We start from the raw sequence: 25,150 nt of genomic DNA on the forward strand, positions 1-25,150 counted from the left end.
ACTCATGACCCACAAAATAACCGAAGAAGAAGAGATACTAACCTCTTCTTTCAAGTCAAGGAATAAAAACTGCAGCAGGGCTAGATACAAATACATTTCAGAGGAAACATACTGGAGAACATGTTCTCTATTGCTCTATCTGCAAACCACAGCTAAGAGGTGTGTTTTCTTTCTATTTTAAGATTGAGCTTTGATTAAATGAAGAATGTTTTCTGTTCTGCTTTGGAGTAATAAACCTTAAAGAATCTGCACTAGTATTTCAAAAGATTCACGAGCAAAGATGAATACCACTAATATTCAAACTTTACCTTTATTATACATACTCCTTTGACTACTTGCAGTTGCCATATTCTAACACGCTCTAAGCTCTTAAAAGTTGGTATTTTGCTTGGTTCTGTTCATCTGCACTTACTGAGTTTGGAATCTTCATTAACATTTTCTAGGGGAATATACCAAATCCAATTTTTTTAACCTAATGACACTAAAAGGTTGAAGTCCCCATACTTAGTCTGGTAAAAGTCCAGCTACTTCAAAAATTAATTTTAGATCTTCCTGTATTGCCACTGATTTGTTCATTTATTAGGGAGGGCCAGTTTTTCCAATTTTATGCAAATATTCAGTACTGGGCTTAAAAGTGGAGAGCCATTACTCTCCAATGAGTTTGGGAATTTTGGTGGAACTGTTTACAGTCCACAGTACTTTGCAACATGTGGAAACATGGTGGAATCTGATACTCATATTATAATCATAGAATCATAGAATCATAGAATGGTTAGGGTTGGAAGGGACCTTTAAAGGTCATCTAGTCCAACCCCCCTGCAAGGAGCAGGGATATCCCTGACTAGATCAGGTTGCTCAGAGCCTCATCCAGTCTGGCCTTGAACGCTTCCAGAGATGGGGCCTCCACCTTTCTGGGGAACCTGTTCCAGTGTTCTATAACTCGCATCGTAAAAAATTTTTTCCTAATATCCAATCTAAATCTACCCCCCTCTATTTTAAAACCATTACCTCTCGTCCTATCGCAACAGGCCCTACTAAACAGCCTATCCCCATCTTTCCTGTAGGCCCCCTTGAGGTACTGGAAGACCGCTATCAGGTCTCCCTGGAGCCTCCTCTTCTGCAGGCTGAACAGCCCCAACTCTCTCAGCCTGTCCTCATAAGAGAGGTGCTCCAGCCCTCTGATCATCTTCGTGGCCCTCCCTTGCTTGTAAAGAGAGTGCCCATCTTTGGCGCTATAAATCAGTATTTAGCATGAAAAACTCTTCACCTGCAATGACGAAGAGACTGAGGTTTCCTCTTTACAGCTGGCGAACAAGAAGAATGTATTCTGGCAGGCCAAAGAAAGGCACAGCGTTCATTTCATTGCTGCCCTCATCAGTAAATTTCGGCAATAGGATTTTCAGGTTTTGCAATACAGCACCTCTTGGATACACTGAATTCACTTGATCTTAAAACAATGCCAAATAATAGTATTATAAACTGCAGTATGCTGAAAACTGACAAGAAGTTCACTGGATCAATGTAATATTACCAAATTTGTTGGTAACTGGCATATTCAATTCAATACTCACTTTGGTTACCGTCTCCCTTAACCTTATATATGAAATTTTTGGTGTTAATGGCTTTCAAAATGTAGGTAAAACTACTTTTTCAGATATTCTCCTCTCAATATTTCATAAAGAACTGAAAGGAAAATAAGCTGCAGTGAAAAATACATCAGAGAGTTACATAATAAAAGTGAGAGGAAACATGAGAGAGACAGGTATGCATTTCGCTTTCTCCTACTTGTGTCAGAAAAAAATCTTTTCCCTTTCTTTCTTTTCATATTGATTTTGCATCTATCTGACTGTTAAGCAAAGACACAAAAACCCTACAATTCCCGTTTCAAACTTGCCAAGAACAAAGCCTAGCCCCAATCCTTTCCCAAAACAGTCCTCCAAAGATCACTGCAGTAATTTCTCCCTGTACAGGACTGAAAGTGTTTACGATAGAGACTAAAAGCAGCACTAACATCTCTGAATGAGATCCTGAGAGTCTAGAATAAGAAGGAATCCTTAGAGTTTACATAAAACAAGCAGCCACCCTTTTTGAACACTAGAATGCAAAGTACTGGCTTTCCTCTCAGTTCGTCTTTTTTTTTTGCTGAATATACAGAACACTGACAAATGACACCATATAAATAACATCACTTTGATGATGAGAAAGTGGTAACAAATTAACAAAAAGTGGTAATTAACTTGTTTTCAAATACTGCTTAGTGGCATGATAAGATTTAACATTTTCAAACACCATCTATATTTTGTAGAGGAGTGAATTCCTTACATAAAGGAAAAAAACCACAAGTATTATTGAGCTAGGAAGCACAAATTAAAACCTACTGAAGGTAAGTTAGCTGTAGTTTTAAACTGTTTAGCAAATAGGATTAAAACTCAAACTTCCTCCACTGAATTTAACATAGCCTACCACCTCTTGCTAGATTAGCTATCTTAAGTAAAAGTATATAATTCTGTAATAAAAGATACACTATTAAAAAAGCATATGGCTTACTGACTTGATTTTATAAGTGTAAAACCTATTAATGTGCTTAATTGACCTTGAGCTAATAATACAAACCAGAATGAAGCCTTCTCTTCACAGCAAGACATAAGCTCCCGGTCAGTCAACCTCTTGTTAAACTTTACTGTCTTTTATCCATTCTGGATGCCAAATCATGTTTAACATTTTTGCTAACATTAAACAAAGACAATTTTCTTAGTGTAAATAAAAAAATAAAACAAAAAAATTCAAACCTAGACCCTGAAAGATCAGGTGTGCTCCCTGGAAAGCTAAACTCGTTTGTAAAATATGACCAGAATACTAAGTGTAGTTGACAGAAAGTCACTGGAATTCAATTTAAATTATGTAAAGATTGGCAAACAAAAGTCTGAACGAAGCATTAAACTGTTCAATAAAACTGTGCTCCATCACGGGAAACAGACACATACAACATTACGTGAGAAGGTGCCGGATATTGTTTTTATTTAAAAATGGCAGACAAGTCACGTAAGGGCCTATTAATGGAATTCTTCAAGTTTCACAAGGTTTTATGCATTTGCTACACTTAATAAAAACACTTAAGATCCTGTGCATTAACAAATCCAGGAAAAAGGTTGGTTTTCCCTGACTCAGGAGGATGCTAAGCAGCCTTCACTCACTCCGGTAAGATTTTAACAAAGATAGCATATTTTTGTGAAGGGTACCCAGACTGGGACACTGTCTAGAGGGGACGTGTCAGAGCACTACAGAGCACTACACAGTGTTAAGAGCACTCTCAATGCAGTGTCGCATGTACAGATCATGGGTGAGAGGCTCAAGAAAGAAGTAAAGGCCACACATCGCACACCAGACTCGTCAGCTCAGCCCTAGCAGAAAACTACTGTGAGAAGCGATTAACCTTTCTATTCTTTTGGTGTCCTGCAGTGGAAGTAAAATTTATCCAACTTAATACTAATATACAAAATGTATCTGTAGTTCAAATACTAATAAATTTTGAGCCTGACTGCACTAAAGGATGTGAGTAATTTTGAACTGCAGCCTGAAATAACACCCATTCAGCTTTCAGGTGGAGAGAATATGTGTGTGGTTATTATTTCCGCTGTCACAGAGAGGAAGATATGTTTCACTGCTGACTGAATTGCTTTTGCAGGGGAAAACCTGCAGCACACTCTGATTTTATCTTTTTTTTTTTCTTTTAAAGTCCACATCGCCTTGGTCCCAGCCTATTTAGAAGGCCAGTTAATGTTTCAAGGAGTGTGACCAGCAGCTGTGCTTCACTGAAAAAACAGAACTTCTGACCTACAGTGAAAATATCACTTTGTGCAAGAAACAGAGCTTTTTCTGCGGGCTGGTTTCAAAGCAAGAAACTATTTCCCACTGAAATTAAGGAAGAACAGACATCTCATGAATCCTTACTTTTAAGTAGGTAATACACTTTGTTGACTTCTATTTCTCACAAACCCACTTTTTAAAAAAGTAACAAGGGAAAAAAAACCCAGCACAAAACTCTACCATACTAAGACTACACTGGACACTCGCTGTCCACCCCAAGAAGAAACAATAAGTTCTCTGTGACAGACATCAGGCATATGGAGTAAGCACTGCTAGCAAGAGCAGTCTGAGCAGAAAAGACTTTCCAGTTAGAATACGTGGATATTAACGTAATTTTTCTAACTTTCATGAAGGCTAGAGAAATCATCTCTCATCATCTTGCAAAATGTCAGTTTTGTCGACAAAGCACCCCTGAGAAGATCAAGAGAATGTAGAAGAAATATCTTTTTATGTTATTGTGTTTCTGAAACACAATACGGTGTTTAATGGCATGAGCCAGTCTTCAGTCAGGTCAAAGGTATTATTTCTATCAGCTAGAAGAGGTTTCGTATGGATCTCACAGGCCTGGAGACATGAACTATGGTGGCTTTAAGCTAACCTCTTCTGTTCCCGGCCTGTTCTGGGGAATGCCTCTTCTGACTTCTTTAAGACATCTATTTTGCCCCTAATCAAAGGGCCCACCCATTTTATTTTAACTTTTGTGAGCTGATCTATGGACTGTCATGCTGGTCCCATTCTCTTCGATGCTGTGCACTACATCATAGTTAAAGGCATGCTTCTGCTACTTTTCTCACACTCCACATGCCACCTCCTGCTATGCAATACCTAGAAAGCAGATTTGCCACTGTGTTTCAAAGTGACTTCCCTTCAAAAAGTTCAGGGTTCTCAAGTTCCTTTATTACGCTCTGATCTGTTCCCTATTTAGCAAAGGAGGGTGCAAAGTAAGGACAAAGTTGCTGAACAGAAAAGTATTGCTAAACACTCCTGAACTTTCAGATTACACAATTTCATAAACAGATTCTGTAAGAAAACCTTAGTAATCCAAAAGGTGCTTATTTTTGTTTTGCTTCCAGTGACGATACAGTAAAGTAATACAATACTTCCTTACCTTCTATTTTCTCTATCTCACACTTCAATTACAATATAAATTAAAAATTAAGCATTGATCAGCTTCCAGAACTTCCAGAGAATTAATTTTAGTGACTTCTGCATTTGTATATGCAGAAGTAACAATTGTTCATATGGTTAAGTCTCTGTATTTCTAATTACCTTTCTGTGCCTGCACCGCTTCATCATCTGATTCCTTTGGAAGAAAAATCTCCTTTATAGCAATTAAATCATTTTTCACAGTGTCCAACTGCTCTCCATCAAGTGTTGCTAAATATGACTGAATCTGTAAAAAAAAAGAACAGAAGGAGTTCCTAAACAAAACAGAGCCTTTTTCTTAAATTGCTAATTTTGAGCCTGACACCAAAATAGGCTGAGAAACGGAAACTTCCTTATGCTTAAACGTTCCAACTTATGTAGACACATTTTTAGTTCTCATCAGCAAAATTTGTTGAGTATCACAAAAATTACACCAGCCTTGCAAGATCATCAGGTCTCTACTTTCTCCCAGAACATTTGTTCTGAATTATAAAACTGTGGTTTAATTGCAAACTGTAATAAGCATTTTGGGATTGCTTGGATAAAGACAGCAGGAAAGCAGAGCCCAGGCAGAATTCATGCCTAGTCTAAGCACTCACAGGAGGAGTTAGAAATGAAGCCTATTTTCCCTCCTTCAAAATGCAACCAAAACTATTGCCAGTCTACCAGTCTATCTGTTCTGAAGAACATATTGACAGATCTTTGGGTGTCTCAGGTATCTGCAAGCCCCTGCATATCTCACAGGGTGACAAGCCTAAGAGGGATGAAAATAGATTCTTTGAATCAATGTTTGCTTGCTCTACAGTTATGTGGTGTTAATCCCATGATCGCACTCTGCCTGTGGAAGCTGAGAGAAATGCCTTCTCTCCATTTGATAAAAAATTTTACTTTTAGGCTTGTTTCCAGGTTAGGTTTTTTTAAAGCTCGTTTGACAGATATGCAGACTGGCTCAGTGAGAGACGAGAGAAAGGAATTATTTTCCTATTTCCCTCCTTGATGCATCAGGCTCATACGCTCAGGGTTAAACGCAAGATAAAGTTGGGAGACCCAACTCAGGCTGTGAAAGACTATGTAGGGCTTTTTGGCCCTCACAATATCATTGTCTATTTCATAGGATTAACTGGGATCTTTTTTTTAATGGAAACTTTCAAAATAAAAGCTTTAAAATTTTTTTTAATCCCTGCTATTAGAAGGACATAGGACATTAACAATGCCTTCAGTCTGTCTTGTGCTCCTCCTATGCTCCATCAGTGTGGCTTTTGGGCTATTAGTATAGGTCTCAAGCTTACAATACTGTAAGTGAGTATTTTGTGCACGTGTGTGTGTATGGTAATTGGAAGATGTTCTGTGAATCTTTTGGAATATATATCAGGGAATTGGACATGTTGACCCAGACAGTTGCATCCAATCCCATTGGAGAGAGTAGGACTACGAACTAGGGGTCACCTAGGACATAACATGAAGCACATCAGAAATCTCATGGTAAGAATCTGCACGTCTTCCTTACCCTGTGGCATTTAACAGTAAAAGAAAAATATTGTTGACACATGCAATTAATCTGAGCTTGTTTTCTATTTATCTCTTTTCTATTTTGTGTTGTTGGTTTTTTTTCTTCAAAAGTAGGCCCTTGAACCTTACATACAGGTTTTTAATTTATAATTTTGTATTTAGACATAAATGCAAATAAAATATTTTTTTAAAAAGAGTTAGTTATTTTTATTAAAAATATCATAGAGAGCAAGGAGTACTGATTTCTAAAACAAAAAAGAAGAAAATATGTATTAGAATAAATGTATTCAGAAAACTGTTTCAGTACAAAATACCACTGCTGGGAATCTAAAAAAGTTCTATCTACTGTTCGAGATCTACTGACAGCTGAAATTCAAAATATATTTATCACATAGGCCTTAGGAACTTTAGCGTGTTCTTTAGAGAGACATTTGCATACTTCCAGTGATGATATCTTGGGGTAGTTTCATGTAAGTTTAAAACCTAACACAATAAAGAAGACGTAGGAATTGAATAAGCAATCTGAAATTCATTTAAATTCACTAGCCTCTAGGTGTAGTAGGTCTGGAATTCCTGAATCTAAGTATCAGTGCCTGATAGAAAACCAAAAGACATCAACCTCCTTGCAAACTCTGAAAAGATATCTGCACAGTGTCACAAGCTGATATACGGTTCTAACAAAACTTTCAGTTGTGAAGTTGTTTGTTTTGAGTTAATCTTGGAGATAAATTTTATGTGTATTGAGATTGATTTTCTGAAGCCTAGGACTGGCCCATGGGACCAGTCCAGCTTTCTCTGAAGTTGATGAAAAACTTACTGCTCATTTCACATGCATTTGCAGAGTGAAATTTATGTAAAGAACAATTTTTTACCAACCATTTTGATTTATGCTGTCTGCATACTGTACCTGGGCTTCACTTTCATTTGACAGGATTTCCAGAGCTTCAAGATGAGACAAACCTTGGAACTCGTCAAAAAGTAGTCCATAATGTGCTGTTCTTTCAACTGTAACTTGCTGGGCCCGCCTTTGTTTCTCTTTTTCTTTAGCTTCTCGTAACAGCTGCAAAAATACACATCATTCCTGTTGTTTTATTGGTAGTGCTGTAGGTATGACAGATTTTGTTACTTTCTGCTTCTGCTTGTCTAGGAAGTAGTAATAAAATTTGGGACTATAATACACCTGCAGAGCTGAAATTTTAGAGCGGAAATATCTGACTTAATTTTTATAAACTTCTCTAATAAAATATTTAAGTAGTATTCTAAGTGTAGTTTCCCCCATGGTAATTGCTAACCATCTTTTTTAAAAAAACAACAAACAAACAAATAATCTGGTTATGTTCTCAAAAGCAACGTCAGCTGTGGATATCATATAACAAATTTAGCCACCAAGTACAATGAAAGAAAAATAAAAATTATTATTTCATATACACCATTAAAGATTAATGGTGTATATGAATGGTGTATATATCCATTCCACAGACCCCCAGATGGGAAGAATATTATTTTCAGGACCTGCCTACCTAATTGCATAAATAATGCAGCTACAGAAATATTTCCTATAAGATATTTTTAGCAGATACTAAAGTCAGTTTTATGGGACAGCAGGACTGACAAAAGAGATTGGCCGAATGAGGTATGACTTCTACCAAAGATGGGGCTCCATATACTTGGGGATATTTTGGAGTGATCTTCTTATACACTTCTATTAGTGTATAAGAAGAATAGAAGAGTGTACAGAATAGGATCTCTTATTCCTCCCTTGTGTTCCCAGGAAGGAATGGCCTGGCCTCTTGTATGAATTTGCTACACTAAAGCTGGTAAATACATCTGAACTGCATGTTAAGTCACATACAAGCCTCTGAATGCAGGTAAGCTCTTGCCACTTACACTATCACATCATTCAAAATTTCTACAAAATTGTCTTCAGTTACTCATTTGTTACAAAAGACTTATGGTGGCAGTTTTTTCAGTCTACACCTTCAAAAGATCACTCACAAAGTTTTATGTACAATCACTGAAAAGGACGCACTGTGTTATGCGACCCATGAGAACAGATTTATGTCACTTTCTGCCTCACATTTTTTGTGTGAATTCATGCATATTGTTTAGGAACGTATTCTCAAAAGCTCATTTTAACCCTGCGGGCATCAACAAGAGTTACTTGCTTTTGACCTACTACAACCGTATCAGTCTGTTTACAGTTACAATGACCAATACTAGGGATGAAAAATCTCATTAAAAGAAAAATGCCTTACTCCTCTCTACAAGAAAGTAAACGTAGTAAAATTAAAGGTTTTTTCAATGTCTGTTGATTTCCACAGCCTCCCTTCTCTCACTGTCTAGAGAGCTAAAATAATTTTGTACTGACAGCACTTACACTTCTGTTCTGTTTTTATCATGTCTCTGAACTTTTAAACATAGGAGTCATGGCTGTGTAAGAATACCATTAGTTTAGATAGACATTAAGATATAGCTTTTCACAGCTTTAATTCCTAATGAAATATATATCACATTCCGGTATTATTCATTTCCCAGGAAAGTAGTATAGTCATGTTTATGCTGGAAGAGATCTATCTACAGCTGTTACAAAAACACCAACAATTTGATTCTGTCTCCAGAGTGTAATGATTTATCATCACCTATACTATCTTACTAAAACCAGCTATTGTACACATGATTATGCAGAAAAGATGATTTTACATTATCTTTTGTGATTCTGTGAAGGAAAAGAAAGTGGAGCAAATATAATGCACAATATTTATTTCCATAAGCCTAGCCAATATCTACTGCAATAAATAAAGCTTCTCCCTGAGGCATCTGAAATTCCAGAAAAATAATCTGAAACTGCACTGACAGAGCTGTATTTAAATAAATCCAACCTGAGACAGAGAAACTGTTCTTGCCATCAGTGTTTTGGTTCTCTTAAATCCAGGATCGCTTTCCGCAAGCACATTCATGGTTGTCTTCCCAATAAATTCCAAAGCATCTAAGCCTCCAGATAATACACTCTTTCCCTGTATAAAATAATGCAATGTGGTTATTTTCTTTCCACTTTATGCTAATATGAACTGTAAAGAGTATTGCTTTTGCTGAAAAAATCTTTGAACATTCAGGTCCCTAGATTATCTATGCTTTAAGTAACAATATGATTGATAGATTATAAAATTATGTTACTTTGTTCTGAACACATTTTCAAGAAGAAAAAAATGAACTATACAAATATTTCTAGTTAATTAAAAGACTCACACTGGAGGAAATGTAACACCAGTTGCCAATAAAAAGTTATGAATAATACCACTTTAATTTCATCTGAAGCAGCATCTAGTAAATGGGAACATATTTTAGATATGAATAATATGGAGCCAAAGTCCATCATGAACAGGATGACCCTGCCTTACCTAACTGATTTCTAAAATTTTGGCACTGACTGCCATTGACTGACTCTGGAACCGTCTATCAAAATACAGTTGTTTTTCCTGTGCCTTTGCATTAGCATTAACCCCCATAATTTTTCATGTACACTGAAGAAACATTTTCACTGACTAAAGATTTCCATTTCAATCTGGATTATGCACCTGTCAGATACTCACATGCTGATGCAACCTGATATATAAGGGAAAACCCTACCAGAGTCTCAAATGGCACTACAGGTAACTTAATGAGACCTTAAGTTATTATTTTTGTTTAATGACATTCATCACTGTGGTATAGTAGCCTCTCTAGTTTTGCATAAGAACACACTTCTCTCATTTGAAAATCTTACACAATGCTCAGGTAATCTTACTGGTGTCCAGCTCTCACAAACCCTAAGATGCTCCAGATTCTATAGCAGCTCTTAGGAATAGTCTATAGGAATCTCCCTCTGATCCCAGAACCTTTGATATTAGAGGGATGAGGCACTCAGAGTGCACTGGATATGCACTAAAAAAGAATTGCCACTCCATAAAACTTGCTCAATGGGGAGTTAGTCTCCTAATACTTTTTTAGTCAATGCCTAAAGTTTCTTATAATTTCAAGGGAAACACCAAATTGAAAAGTCCAGAGGAAAACATTTGTTATGGTAATAGTCTGCAAAAAATGTTGGGGAAGAAGATGACACAAAAATTAATTTGGAAACACTATGGTACAGGATTTTGCAAAAGCCAAAACACAGAAAAACAGAAGAGGATGAAGCACAACACAGAGAAAATATATGGGGAGCGTAATAGGAAAGAACCATGGACAAAATATTCTGCCTCACCGAGTCTGCAATCAGATCACCTCCTTGGGAAGGCTGATATGAAATGAGAGACTAGATATAGAGGTGAACGTAAGGGCCAGGGACTAACAACACAGAGTTTAGTAAAAGCCTGAAAATAATAAAATTGAGTATTTTCTTATTTTATCTGCCTTCAAAAATGATAACACATCTTATCATACTTTCTCTAGAAAGACTTAACTGTAAAGAAAAATTAGATGATAGTACAACTATAAAAAAGACTTTCCAAGAACTTGCAAAATTCTAGATAGTTTAGGAGACCATATTTTTCACTGAAACTAGTGCCAAAGTAGTAACTGACTTAGTTGTGTTTTACTTTTTAAAAAAAATTTATACTGTTATTTTGCCATGGAAGAGACCCTGAATACTTACATCAGAACTATTTTTACAAAGACCTATAACTTAACAAACTCTACCCGTTATATGTGACCTACAGTGAAGTTGCACCTAAAAATGATGAAGAAAACTACAGTAGAGAGGCCACCTAAAATGACTCACTGTGTTCTGTACAGCGTTAGTGATAGCTGACAACATGCCACGAGACCCAGATGAAGGAGAAGAAGGAATATTCTCAGAAGAGCCTTGGTCCAGAGAATCTTCTGCTTCTAACAAAAGAAAAAAACAAGCTATAGCACACTTCCACATCACAAATTACAGTAAACTGGATTCTGTGATAAAAATCTTAAAATTTTGTAAATTGGACTAATTTGGCAGTGTCAAAGAGTTTTGTCCAATTTCAGTGAACTTGCACTTACGTATAACTGGTGTCCCAGCTGCCAGAGGCTCTGCTGTTTCCAAAGATGCTGAACTGGTGTTATGAATTCCTAGGGTAGTTCCTGCTTTTTCCTTTACTGCTGTTATCCCATGACCTGCAGCAGAAGCATATTTTAGATTATATGATTTGAAAGCTTATTACTAACAGTGCATAGTATTCTTATACTCCACAAACGACGACAATCAGAATAACTACTAAACTTACTTCAATTGCTTAATTTTTTTCTAGGTTAATAATGCACTTGTTCTACTACATCCAGTATATTAACTGACTAGAAATGATAAAGCTGAAATATAATACAAATCTGAAATTTAAAACTTGTTTCAGTGGCACATGTAAGTTTAGTTGCTTGCTTTTCAAAATGCTAAATAGTCTTTTATGATCAGTTTAAATAGAAATTTATGGTCCTCTTAATGCCGTAGGGTTTGGCCTCATCTAGTTTTCAGAAGTCTAGAACAATTAACCCACAATTAATGAACTGTGAGTGACTGCAGGGCTGAGGTAAGGAATCTGTTCTTCAGTCTGCTGCATAGGTGCTATGTTAGGTAAGTATTTTAGGAATCCTGACCCAGGTCCTCAAAGTTATTTCAGGATTTAAGCTCCTCAGCTGCTCATTTGAAGTAAAATTCAGAAGTGTCTCTCCTCAAAGCTGCTGTTAAAATACACTTTGTGAAGTCTGTTGGTGTCAGATGACACAGACAGAATTCTTGTTCCAGTGGCAGCTGATCTCCTACAGAGATTTTATCACTTTTACCTGACGCATATATAGTGACTCCCAAACTCTCTGTTCTATTAAAATGGTCTAGTTTAATGTAATGTATCTGAATAATTTTGACAGAATGGGATTGCTTTGCTGCTCTTCTACACAGAGTTCTATTTACACTAGTAGATCATGTGAACTGGCAATATCCCACTATAGGATAGGGTGGGATTGCTTGGTAGTCAGCAAAAGGAAGCAGTAGCTTCCTAATTTGCATCAGCTGCAGTTGAAAAACGCTGCTCTTAAAAAATTGCGTGTCTATTCTGCTTCTCGATGTATCATAGAATCATAGAATCTTAGGTTAGGGTTGGAAGGGACCTTCAAAGGTCATCTAGTCCAACCCCCCTGCAAGGAACAGGGACATCCCCAACCAGATCAGGTTGCTCAGAGCCCCGTCCAACCTGGCCTTGAATGTTTCCACGGATGGGGCATCCACCACCTCTCTGGGCAACCTGTTCCAGTGTTCTACCACCCTCAGTGTAAAAAAATTTATATATTTATATATAAAGTTATATATATTTATACTTATACCCATAAGTATGTTCATGATATGCTTCTCTCATTACAAATGATCCAGGTAGCACATCTTCCTTAGCTAGAACTTTCTGCACATTATCTGAGACATAAGTAAATAACCAACCAGGTGAGCAATATTTCTTCCCAACACAAAAAAACTGGCTCCAGTAGCCCTGTTTTATTTTTCCTTGCCCAGTACATAGTTACTGCATCTCATGTAAAGCTAATCACTTCTAGCAGTAGGACAATACAGAGTGCTTTAACTATCTGCCCAACTACTTACGAGAAGTATTAATGACAATTTCATACTTGTTTGCTTTGCTACATTAAATTGAACTGCAAATAGGTGAATGATTTCAGAAAAAGCCATTAATACAGACACTCAGGCAGATACCTAGACATCTAAGGCAGGAAGCCAAGCACAACAATTCATTAAATGTTGTCTATACTTTCCCACAATTATGTTCACTTTCTATTAGAAAAGTTCAAAGCATCTTTTCTGAGTTATATTAACTACAGCAAAACAGCTTATCATTTGCCAATGCTCTGCAGTGTTCTAAATACACATATACATCCACATATTTGTGTGCGCAGTCATACAAATATGCTTTTGAACATCTGATTAAAGAAAGATGCAGCAAAACTATTTGAAATGGAGTAGGAAAAAGGACAGCTTAGATTTCTGATTCTATGATTTCCAGTTGGATTACACATTGGGTGCTCCATGAATTCAGTAATAAATATACCTTAGAAAACATATATGAAGCAGCACTACTGAAAGATCACATGCAAGAGAACTGGAGTATCTGAATGTAAACACAAAGAACAGATGTCCCCTAAGGAACAGATGAGCAGAAACAAGTAATTTTCCATATGACAACATAAGCTGCATGGGGTCCTGATGTTTTACACAGAAATAGACTAGGCAGGTAAATGCTTTTACCTGTCTAAAGAAAATATGACTTTTGTCTATTTTATCTCATGTCTTACAAAATGTAGCAGGACCTCCAGCTGTACAGGGCACACCAGGTGATGTACCCCAGTGACTTAAGCCATTGCTGGATAACGTCTGTAAAATCTGTTCCAGTGCAGATACCAGAGAGCAGTGTACTACTTTGTCTAACCCCAAACTCCTGCACATTTTAATTGGTTCAATGAAAATATCAGCATGAATAGATTCTGGAGTAATTTATATACTCTTCAAATTCCTGAGCCTCACTTAAATAACTATTAATTGTGTTTTTATATTAATGTAATAAGACAGGCCATGTCACATTCCTTTCCATTTCTCCTGCTCACAACTTTTTAAACAAGCAAAAGACATAATTATTTCCCTTGACACAATTTTTCTTAAGGACTTGACTTTATAACAAAATATTATGGTCCTGTAATTATACAAAAATTTAACTGTGAACATTAAGCAAAAATTTCCTTTTAACAGTTTGTGAAAGAGTTATGGATTTACAGGTTAATTTTCCAGAGTCTTTTTTCTGTATCTAAGCATGTTTATTTTTTTTTACATTCTGCAATTTGGTTCTCATAGTTTTGCAGACAAGCTTATACCTCTAAGAAAAGGAGGTACACAGTAGCTGTACTGATATTTACAGAATTATTTGAGGCAGCATTTTCAGGGCTGTGCTTACATGCAATAGAATGATAAGAAAACATTTCAGGTCAGCTAGGAGTGGTTTTGCTGAACTCAGCTGAGTAGCACGCATGTTTGGCTACAACAAAAAAATCAGATGAGATCAGAAGACCACAACTGAAGCAAGTCAGCACTGTTAGATACACATACATGCACAAATATGGCAGAAAAGTACGCTGCTTTGGAAATGAAAACGATTACTTGTAATTTCAAAAGGCACAGAAATAAAAGAGATTATGGGAGATGAGCCTACATTTTAGAGATAAAAGTATGCTGGTTTTGTTACAGTGGGTGTGGTAAAGCAACTGAGCTGATACTGTAAACTTGGGAACATCTCTGATGCCTCCCTTTACTCATCTGTAACAGCAGAGACAGAAAAGCTATGCAATTAGTATTGTTAACTGCTCACTTTTTTAAGAAAGCATGCTTTTTTTCCCTGTATGGTTGCTTCTGTTTTTCTTGCCTACATTATTTATTTTATTTCTATTGGCTGTCAATTTCAGCAGAATATTATCATTCATCTTGCTAGCTGGAATCCTTCATTTGAAAAGGAAGGTTTTGCAAGCAGTTCCTAAAGATGTGGCCACCTTTGAGTCTGCCTTATCTGTCTAAGGCCAGATCTCAACACTCACAAATACTTTAGTCAGATACATCCCACCCGCTTTCAGGCACTCTTATCTTCCACCTCCCAGCTTAGTAGTTTTGGAGTCCCTGCAGAGTTGAAAGAGGCCAAGAGATACCTCTGGAGGGCAGTTCAGCATGTTTGAAATCAAAACCATTCTCTGTAGGAATCGCTGTCCCGTGTCAATCTTGTACTTCTAGGCAACTGGATTCCCTGCTTCAGTGGTACAGACAGGGAGGGTGAGTTTGAGATTTTGTGCCTGGCTGCCTCACAGTCTTTGTCACCAGCGCTGCACTGTGGGGACATTGCTGATGAACAATCAAAATTCAGTCTAGTAAGGTGAATGAAGCTTTATCTGATTCAGGCTAAAGACGAAGATCGAGGCCTTAGATCAGCATCTGACACTGCCTGAGAAAATCAGGAATCTGAAGACGGCTGGGGCTGGGGCGGGGATCACTCCACTATATGAAGTGTAAGCATGTTGGAAAAGCCAGCTGTGCTCTGGTTTCGTACACCAAAAAAGTAGGACCCTATTGTGCTCACTTTGAGGCTATCCTATTGGCACTCCATTCCCTTAAAGGCTTTAGAAAAATTCTCTTCCTTGTAGCTAAAACAAAAACAGAGGTTAGATTCTGATAATACCTATGTTATCCAGTCTGTAAACCAGGAATAACTCCAATTAAGCTAGTAAATTAGACTATTTTGCAATGGAAAAAGGTTTTTCCTTATTGCAATGGAAAAAGGTTTTAACAATAGCAATAGGCATAATGTCTGCTACAAGAGATTACTGGTTCTCAACCTCTTCTAGACCATAAGCCCATGGTAAAACATATAAAGACAGAGAATGCGACTGCCATGCCCAAAACTATGTCCACAATTCCTCCTGTCTGTTACTTGCATTCACTACTCTTAAAAAGGAGGAACTGTGAAAAAGGGGGTTACTGCTACAGCAGCTATAGTTATTTACAGAACAGTTGAGTGACCAGCATTTGATTTCAGGCACAAAACAGTTTTCCCTTCATCAGCTGAATTTATGCAGTGAAAAAAAAAGGTCTTCTGAAGAGATTAACTCTTTTTTTTTTTTTTTATGACTACATAAAGTACAAGTATAACATCCAGTCTTTGGGTTTCTTTAATGTCATTCTTTATTTCATCATAGAGGAATAATGTCTGTGGAGAATGGAAAAGATATTCACATCATTTTGATAATTCAGCTGCACATTATCTGAAGTATTTGCATTTCCGTTCCACACAGACTTCAATTTAAGCTATGCAATGTAGATTATTACACATAAAAATGTGTAATAATATCCAAGCTCGTTAATATAGTGACATCACACGTGACATTCATTCTGTCATACTGAGTGACAAGAAAAGGTTTTCAGCATACCAGGGAGAACTATGGATGTCTGGTACTTCCATGTGCCCTTCTCCTAGGTGAAGAATTAGATGAGGAATATACACAAGCGCAAAACAATAAAGATAGCAGAATATTAATTAAGAGCAATGCATGAGAGAGATGCGTTAAAGCAGCCTTACGGTATGAATTTCATATAAATTAAATAACTGGGTTCTATTTTTTATTACTTTTATTGTGTAAGAGATATTGAAAGATGTTGATGTTATCAAGAGCACTAGAGGTAAAAAAAACCCCAGACTTACATGGAGGGAAGCACATGCATACAGCATGATAGAGAACAGAGTTTGCTTGGAAACGCAGCTTGTTCAGCACTGTAACTTCAGCACCTTATGAACACCGTAATTCATCCATACAAAACAACGCAGTATATGAAAGGCAAAGCTTGTAGGACAAGGGAGTAACTTTCATTAAGTTAGCTGATAGTTTAGCTGGAAAAAAAAACAACAAACAGGCAAGCTTTCAAGCACACAAGCTGTTTTTAAAAATGGAAGTCACAAGCTTCAAGTACAGACTGAGAATACATTTTGCCTCACTTAAGGCCTTCGGATAAAAAGTACGCTGTTACAGCTAAGCTGACCTAATGGCTTCTTGGTGCTGGTATGGGAGGTTCTGCTCCTTTCTTGTTCCATACTTTTCCCTTCTGCTTCCCCTGGCACTTTTCTCAGTGAGTTGGTTCAAGGAATTAAAGGCAGAAAATAGATTTTTCTTTCCTCTAGAGTTATTCTTATGTCAGTTTAGCTTCCTGAACTGAATTACCAGGAGCTCAGAGGAGCATGAGTGCTGGCACAGGGAGAAGGAAGAAACATGCAAGGAGAGAGGAGCAGGACTGCACATTTCAGTGGCTGCTAGCCACTAGACTGGCTTACCTGCAATGGTAACCCACTGTTAGAGCTGAGTTTTATCAACACTGTTACTAAAACTCTGGATGGTGTAATTGCTGACTGACTAAAAAACACAATTTAAGAGAAAGAGGGTAAAATGATGACAATAAGTACAACAAATTGTGTCTCCAGATCACAATAACCCTACTTCTCCCTTGTCACCCCAGCAACTATTTCAGTGGATCTACTCCACTGTGGTTCCACAAGGTGGGAAACCAAACTTCTTGCACCTTCTAAAAACAAAAGAAAACTCTTCACCTCATTAATGAGGCAGATTCAATAACTTTCTTAGTGTGACATCTAGTGTCAGACACTAAGCATGGTTCAGGCAGTGACTACTACTAATCCAAAGGCATTACAGATTCTGTTGTGCAGATGAGTATTGCACCTGCCTTGTGGAGGGGACCTTGATCAGTTCAAAGACAACAGACATTTTCATTTGAATAAAAAACCATCGCCAAAACAATCACGCATGTGCAGAGTTTGTTAAAGAGAGATAAGATACAAGTTACATGGAAACTACCTTATTATTAGAAAGTAAAATCAGCTATGCTAAATAAATTATAGCCGTGAAGTAAAAATACTGATCTGTTTGGGAGCTGCAAATCAGGGTTTGGAGGATAATGAAACTGAGATCCTTGGAACAACCATTTCACCTCAGTCTTAAAGTGAAAGGAATGTAAGAAAGAAATTTTTTACAGTAAAAACGATCATTCACTGGAACAACCTTCCCAGGAACGTGGTAGAGTTCCCATTGCTGGAGGTTTTCCAGCTATGACTGGACAAAGTGCTACATAACCTCATCTACGCTCCTTTCGCTACAGAAGTCTGGACTAGATGATTTTCTGAGGTCCCTTCAAACCTAGGCTGTTCTATGATACTATTTGTTAAAAGCTGAATGTATTTGGTTAGGCCTTTAGGATGTTATCTAGCCCACCTCAAACTGTTTCTGCTATTTTTACAGAGTACAATTTTGAAGAAAAACATAAGGAATAGTAAATATTTGTCATACTTAGCCAGACAAGTAGCTGTGTTGTACAAAGATAACAAAACAGCAACAGAAAAAAAATCACATACTGAAGGTGTTGCTGATAAGTCTAATTCCAAGAAAGCAGCTTTACTTACACCGTTTGCTACACTGAAGGAATAAGCATCATTAAAATGGACTGGATCATGACAAACCTATTTTCTGATGTAGAATAGGAGATTAAGTGTTTAGTTGAACTGCTCAGATATTAAATGGACTAACTTGAAGGGGAATAATAAATGTTTACTGAAAAGAAGAAAGCTTATAGAAATTCCCAATAGCTTTGATTTTTTTTCCTCTCTCTGTCTCTTGCTAGGAATTATCATACTGAAGCAGATACATGGTATATGCAGTCCCACATCCTGTCTATGACAGTAACAGACAGTAAATACTTCACAGGATCAAGCATGAATTTCCATAGGAAATAACTAGGAAATAAGCCCTCTCTATCAGGAATATAAACTATTACCTGCTGCACTGATTTCCTGGAACAAATCTAAAATTATCTATGTCATCTTCCAAGTTATCTTGCATTCAGTGAAATATATTATAGTGTTTGATTTAGCATCCCAAGTTATAACATCACAGAAAATAAATTTAAATGTTGTCCATCCAATATCAGACTCAGGATACCACATAAGTTAAAAAAAAACCAAAAAACAGAGGAAATATCTGACTATGGGATGGAAGAATGTACATTTGATTTCTGCATAATTCAAAGTCTATTTTATTTAATAAATTCATAGAGAAAAGTTAGATCCAAAATTATGAGACAGTAACACGGAATGGAACCCTACCCTGATCCCAGAGTCAGGAAGTCTAAGTTGTAGATTCCAGGAAATAGGAAGAGAAAACATGGGAAGTGCTGCTTCACATACATCTGGTTTTAGGCTCTTTCCCAGTTGCTCTTGGTCACTGCCAGAAACTAGATAGCAGATGGACCTTCAGTGTGACATAGTGCAACTATTCTCATGTAAAATTAAAATTATTTTAACATTTTTCTTTTCTGCATCTGGATGCTCCTTTGCCTAGGCAAGTTGACCTGTTCCAACTGTGCTCATTTTTAAATAACAATAATTCTAGAAGTATATATACATGGTGATGATATGCCTATTCCAAATAGACAACATCATACAACCTTACAAAGTCAGGCTGCCTAGACAACAAACTTGTTTGCCTATTTACACTCTGAAGATAGCCATGCTGCTGATACAGTCAGACATAAGAAGCCAATTATCAATTAAGCATGAATTTTTAATATATATGAACCAAGATGTTATATGGCCTATATAAAAATGACACAACATCATTAAAAAGGAAATCCACAGGAATACAATGCTGGCAGCAGGTTTTACAAACAAAGGCAAGAAACAGCTGTAAAAAGGTACGTCTCTTTTACTAAGAAGGGACATAACACACATTCTTGTTTGCTTCCCAAACTTATTCCGACAGCATTCATCATTTTCAGGCAAGCTCACATCAGTTGGGCAAGAAAATATCTATGGTCCTTCTGCCCCACAGAAAGTGCATACACTTTGTGACACTAAACTGATTGCTCAGTGAGGCCAAGACACTGCAGCAACAGAAGACTGTGAGTGAGATTGCCACTGCAAGCCTGCAAGAACAGTAACTGTTTGGTAACAAATAATCTTATTACTCACAAACAACATTAGCATGTCCATTTGATAGATACTACTTATTGCAGGAGCTAAACAGAAAATAAATATGGCTATGTCACAGGGAAAAACTGAATGACTTGAAAGAGCTCTGTTCCAAGAAACCCACTGCTGCAACTATAAAAATGAACTGAAGAATTCATCAGCATTACAATTTCAACTGATCAACAGTAAAATTACTTTTAGGCACATCAATTTTCTTCTTTAGTTATTTATGCTAAGCCAAATTCTTTTCAGAATGCTGTTGTTATGATGGTCTGAGAATGTAAGAGAGGCAAGGTTCGTAGAAGTCTGTGAAAGTAGAACTCTTTATTAGACCTACTAATAGTGTTGGGAAAAAAATGGGCAACATTTTTGACACAGAGGCTCGCCTTTGAGTCTGAAAGAGAAGTGCTAAACTCAAAGGTTAAATACAAGTTGAGAACACTTATGCAGTACCATTGGCATGTTCTGTGTGTTCCCATCATCTCCCATTCAGTAGCATTTGCGTGATCAAATGGTGAGCCAGATTAGGGAATTTACAAACTGATCCAGCTGAATATCCAGCTCTTATTCCATTTTTACGTGTCAAAATCAGTCCCACAAACGAGCTCCCCACATCACTACATGAAGGCTGTTAGCATTAAGAGAAGCAAGAAATATATCTCTGGGACAGGGCAGACCTGCTCCTTTCAGCAGCAACCTTCACTTATGTCAATTTAAAGCCATCTTAGAAACCCGTTCGGAGTTTAATTAGATATGTTAATTGGCTGGGCTGTCTGAAAGAAAAGGTAGTTATGAACTCTTGAGTGTGAGTGTAACTGAAAAACAGAGAGGCTAGGGGAAGTTCCCTCCTTGGAGAAACAGACAGAAATAAGTCATTGTCCATGGAACAGAGTAGGATAAGGACGAGAATTATTTAGCCTTATATGGGATCATAAAACCAGTACCTTTGTTGAATCCATTATTTTTAGTAACTAGCAATTAATTTTAATTTGTAGGTTCATCTTCTGAAGGTGTTTTGTGGATCCTTTACGAGAACTGATTAGTTAAGAACTTAGCAGCTGTTTTGTGAGAAATAATTTCCCACTGGTAACTAGGTATTTGTATGCTTCATTTTTTGTCTGTGAGTTTTTGACATGTAATGGTTAAGTTTTACCTAAAGTCTTCACAAGGACATTTTGTACTCCACTATTGGAAATGAGAGTATCAGGATAGAGATTATAGGGTCCATGTTTCAATGCTGTTCTACTCTGTCAAGTCTGGTGTGATAGCTTAACAGCTTCGCTGGGTGTCAACGAAAGCTGGAATGATTTATGAGAAGTGAATTCATATTGTATAGATAGAAGTCAGGTGTCTAAACCACAAACATGCAGCCCCGCAAAGCTGCACTGGAGTGCTTTGACTTCAAAAACCATAAGCCTCTGGCTGATAGTAATTGTATCGGATTATGTATCCTTTCTGTGAAGAAGCCACAATGAGGTAATTCACTAACTTTAGAAACAAGCCTGGTATCTTGTCCACAATCTGACCCGAAGAAATATTTATGTGCTTTGACAGTTTAGGAAGGTCCTTCTTCCTATTAAAAAAAAATAATGCTTGCCAAGCATATCAGGACAAAGCTGACCATGAATCTTTAAGATACAACATTAATGTGTCTAACGACACATTAAAATTATTATTTATTTCCATGTACTTTATTGATTGAACACTTACCCACTGTGGCAGAAGCCGATGACAGGAGAGACTTTCCCCAGGTACCCCAAGCTCCCCATCTGCTTGCTTTAGATGAGGAGTCTGTGGCCTATAAGAACAAAAATATTACTCCATTGTCTAAAATTCATGTTATCCTAAGGCAACACACAAAGAACCTGTCAGACAACAAAGTCTAGTGTGTAATAAATGATGATACCAGTGCTTACAAGGGTATACAGTCTGAAAACAGGCACTTTGTAATATAATATTTGGCTTCCCTAATCATAACGATGCCTTGTGAGGAAGGATTCTGAAGAGAGAACATATAGAGACGTAGCCCAGAATGACTACTGACAAAATCTTTGCCACCAGCTCCTCTGGCAGATGCTTAAGCTTTTGTACAAAGAATCCTTGCATGAAAGGTGACACTCCTATGGCATTGCAGGGTTATTACTGTTCTCGCCTTACCTTTTCTTTCCTCAGGAGGAAACCAAGGTCATCAACTTCATTTTGATGTCTGTGAAACCGACCATTTGGCTGTTTCAATATGAAGTCAGATAGGCTAATTCAAACTGCCTTCTGTAGTGGGCTAAACTAGCTTTGTGGGCTTTCACTGAAAGGGCCCATAATGGGTTCTATAGGCTCTACTGCAGTCCGTAACCTCCAGCTAAAGAACTGTAACATCTATTTGGGAAGATGCTAATATCAGTGCAGGTATCTGCGCAGTGAACACATGTCTGTAACTTCAATGCTAAATGAGCATCCATGTAGAGAATTAGTTAAGAATTTGGTGTCATACTAAACTAAAGCTTATTTCACTATACTAACCCTGGGCAGACATGACCTTCTCTAGCTTTATCATAATGACTGATTTATTTTGCTTTCATGTTCACAGTTCGGTTACTAAGACCAGATTTTTACAGGTCTTTTCATTCCTAAAAGCGCAACAAACTCTTAATGGGATCCTGAACACTTATAGCCAGTGCTAGATTGAGTATTATGTGGAGCTCAAGCTTCTATGCAGCAGAAAGCAGAATGGGAAGCTTATTTCAGATCACCTACTCCTGAAAGCATCTTGAACTCCAGAGACATCTTTACAGATGTCCTAATATTTCTTCACGCATCCAATCTTATAAAGCCATACAAGTTTATCAGGGCTATTATTAGGGAGAGGCAGGAACCCATCTCCTTTCTAAGTTCTACCAGGAGCCAGAGTTAGAGGCTTCTCTATCTGAGTCACCTCAGAGGTGTAACCCAGTAGATGTGCACAGGCAACTCCTAGCAACTGAGTTCAATAAAAACACAGCCAGAGGAGGTACTGTCCAGTATTCCATATTTAAATCATATTAGGAAACCGTTGTCTCAAGAAATTCTCCAGTAACATATCATCCCTACACAATCAACTCAAAACCAAAAGCTGAAGACAGCTCTGCATTGTACATTGTACACATCCCCTGTCACTTCTTCAAGGTAGATCACTCACTAGTAAAGGGATTAAAACAATGTGTTTTAACCTTTCCCAATTTGTGGATGCCTGAAAATTTTCCAGTGGAGGTGAGAAGATCTTCAGCTACATCACCTGTATTAGATTTGGATGCTCTACAGGCTATAAAATAAACCCTTTGTTTATCTTGGTTTTATTTTATTAACTTCTTGCAATTACTCACAAGACTCCCAAAGGTCTGTGGATCACAATCAAAAGCTACTGGCCTAGAACAAACCAAAAACCACTGACCATTTCACCGAGCCTTGTGAAACATACACTGTTTTTGTAAAATCAATGACTTGAAAATTAGCAAGTACAGGATTCAGTGGTGCATATGCAGCTTAAATTCTGTCCTCTTCTAGGTTCATTCTGTGAACTGAATTAAGCAGATTTGTACAGAAAGCCAGATAACAAAATCACAGCAGTATTATATCTATCCAAAAGGGACTAGCTTCTCAATAAGATTTAGGCTCTGGTACAGTTTTACTGCAACCAGGCTAGAAAGACCAAATTAATATCATATTGGCAAAGAGAAATTCAACTATTCCTAGTTTCCAAAAGCTTGGTGTTGCAATTTAACTTATTTTATTCCCATGCAGGTTTTCCTGTATATCATTCCCTAGGTTTTTGTGAAAAACAGTATGTACATTGTACAAAATTCTGTCCTTACAAAGCAGGGAGGGGAGAGCTTTTAAGGAAAAGAAAGTATGACTTACTGGACTGCTTTGTTCATGCAGCGTTTCTTCAGATTCAGGCTCTGCATCAAGGCTTACGGTCTCATTGCACTCAGTGGGCATGTCTTCAGTCGCCTCTTCATTGGAAGGTAGACTTTCAATTATTTTTTCAGTCAAAGGGTTTTCATTAACAAATATGCCCCCTTCCTGTCCCTTACTGGCATTCTGAATGGCCTGTGCATGTTCACCTTGTGAGGACTCATGCAAGATCTCAGCTTCCACGAGGTGTGGTACTGACTCGTGAGGCAATACCTCATTGCTAGGCATTTCCATTACTTCAGGTTTTTCTTCAGATGGGATCCCATCACATATGTCTTCAGACATTTTCAATTCTGAATACAGAAAATAAATTAAGCCTTTTAGGTTCCATAAACATTTGAACGACTATAAAATACGCAACTTTTATCATAAGCTACTGTTGAAAAACAACAGAGCCTTGATGTAAGATCTCCTGAAGCATGGAGCCGTGTGGCACATGCATCACGCTGCCACTGATATCACAATGATACTCTGAATACTCTACTCACCTTGCAGGATAGTACTCAAATACAAAGAACAGCATTACTGTTTTACAAAATACGGTTTGGTTAGGGGGAAAGGATGTTCACTTATCTGCAGAAGCCAAATATAAGAGCTGCCGCATGGTTAATTCCCACGTTCCCTACGTGATGTGTATGGAAGACCACTGGAGAGCAGGATAATCTGAGCTGCAATAACCTAGCAGCTCTTGCTCTCCTTCTCATAATTTCCACATACACAGGTGCCTAGAGCCTGCTGACTGATGGAGAGGAGGATGACAAACACAGTGTGACTAAAACTGTGTTGATATTTATGTGTTGGAGAAGGAGCACAATTTGAGAACGTGACAGGCTGCGGTCCCTGCAGCCATTTCACAGACAGGATGCATTTACTGCTCACATGGTTTCTGCATCACTTGTCCTCAAATTCTTAATGTTTGGGGAGTGCAACACTTCTCACCTGTTCCTGACAGTCCAGACATCAGTTCTGGAATTAAGCTGTGTGATTAAATTCTGAAACAAAGATAAGCTTGCATGAGGTACAGTTATTGATTTTTGGGGGTTTTTGGTAAGTTATGAATGCGTTGTCTCTTATTTACTCCTTACCTTCCAATGCAACTTTGTTTTTCTAAGTAT

At 37.5% G+C, this 25,150-nt stretch overlaps 1 protein-coding gene across 1 annotated transcript in view; it reads right to left on the bottom strand.

Moving 5' to 3' along the window:
• The window catches only part of FAM114A1 (family with sequence similarity 114 member A1), a 36,569-nt gene extending 12,249 nt beyond the window's left edge, over positions 1–24,320 (bottom strand). Inside the window, exons 1-7 of the mRNA XM_086746757.1 lie at positions 23,979–24,320; positions 21,798–21,885; positions 11,536–11,649; positions 11,279–11,385; positions 9,402–9,536; positions 7,430–7,582; positions 5,137–5,260 (exon numbers count right to left, since the gene is read on the bottom strand). Coding sequence (XP_086602883.1) covers positions 5,137–5,260; positions 7,430–7,582; positions 9,402–9,536; positions 11,279–11,385; positions 11,536–11,649; positions 21,798–21,885; positions 23,979–24,320 — 1,063 coding nt within the window. The remainder of the gene's footprint in view (positions 1–5,136; positions 5,261–7,429; positions 7,583–9,401; positions 9,537–11,278; positions 11,386–11,535; positions 11,650–21,797; positions 21,886–23,978) is intronic.
• Between the last annotated feature and the right edge of the window lie 830 nt (positions 24,321–25,150).

Source organism: Chlamydotis macqueenii, chromosome 4 (genome assembly GCF_036417535.1).
Source record: "Chlamydotis macqueenii isolate bChlMac1 chromosome 4, bChlMac1.mat, whole genome shotgun sequence".
In the NCBI taxonomy this organism is placed as follows: Eukaryota; Metazoa; Chordata; class Aves; order Otidiformes; family Otididae; genus Chlamydotis; species Chlamydotis macqueenii.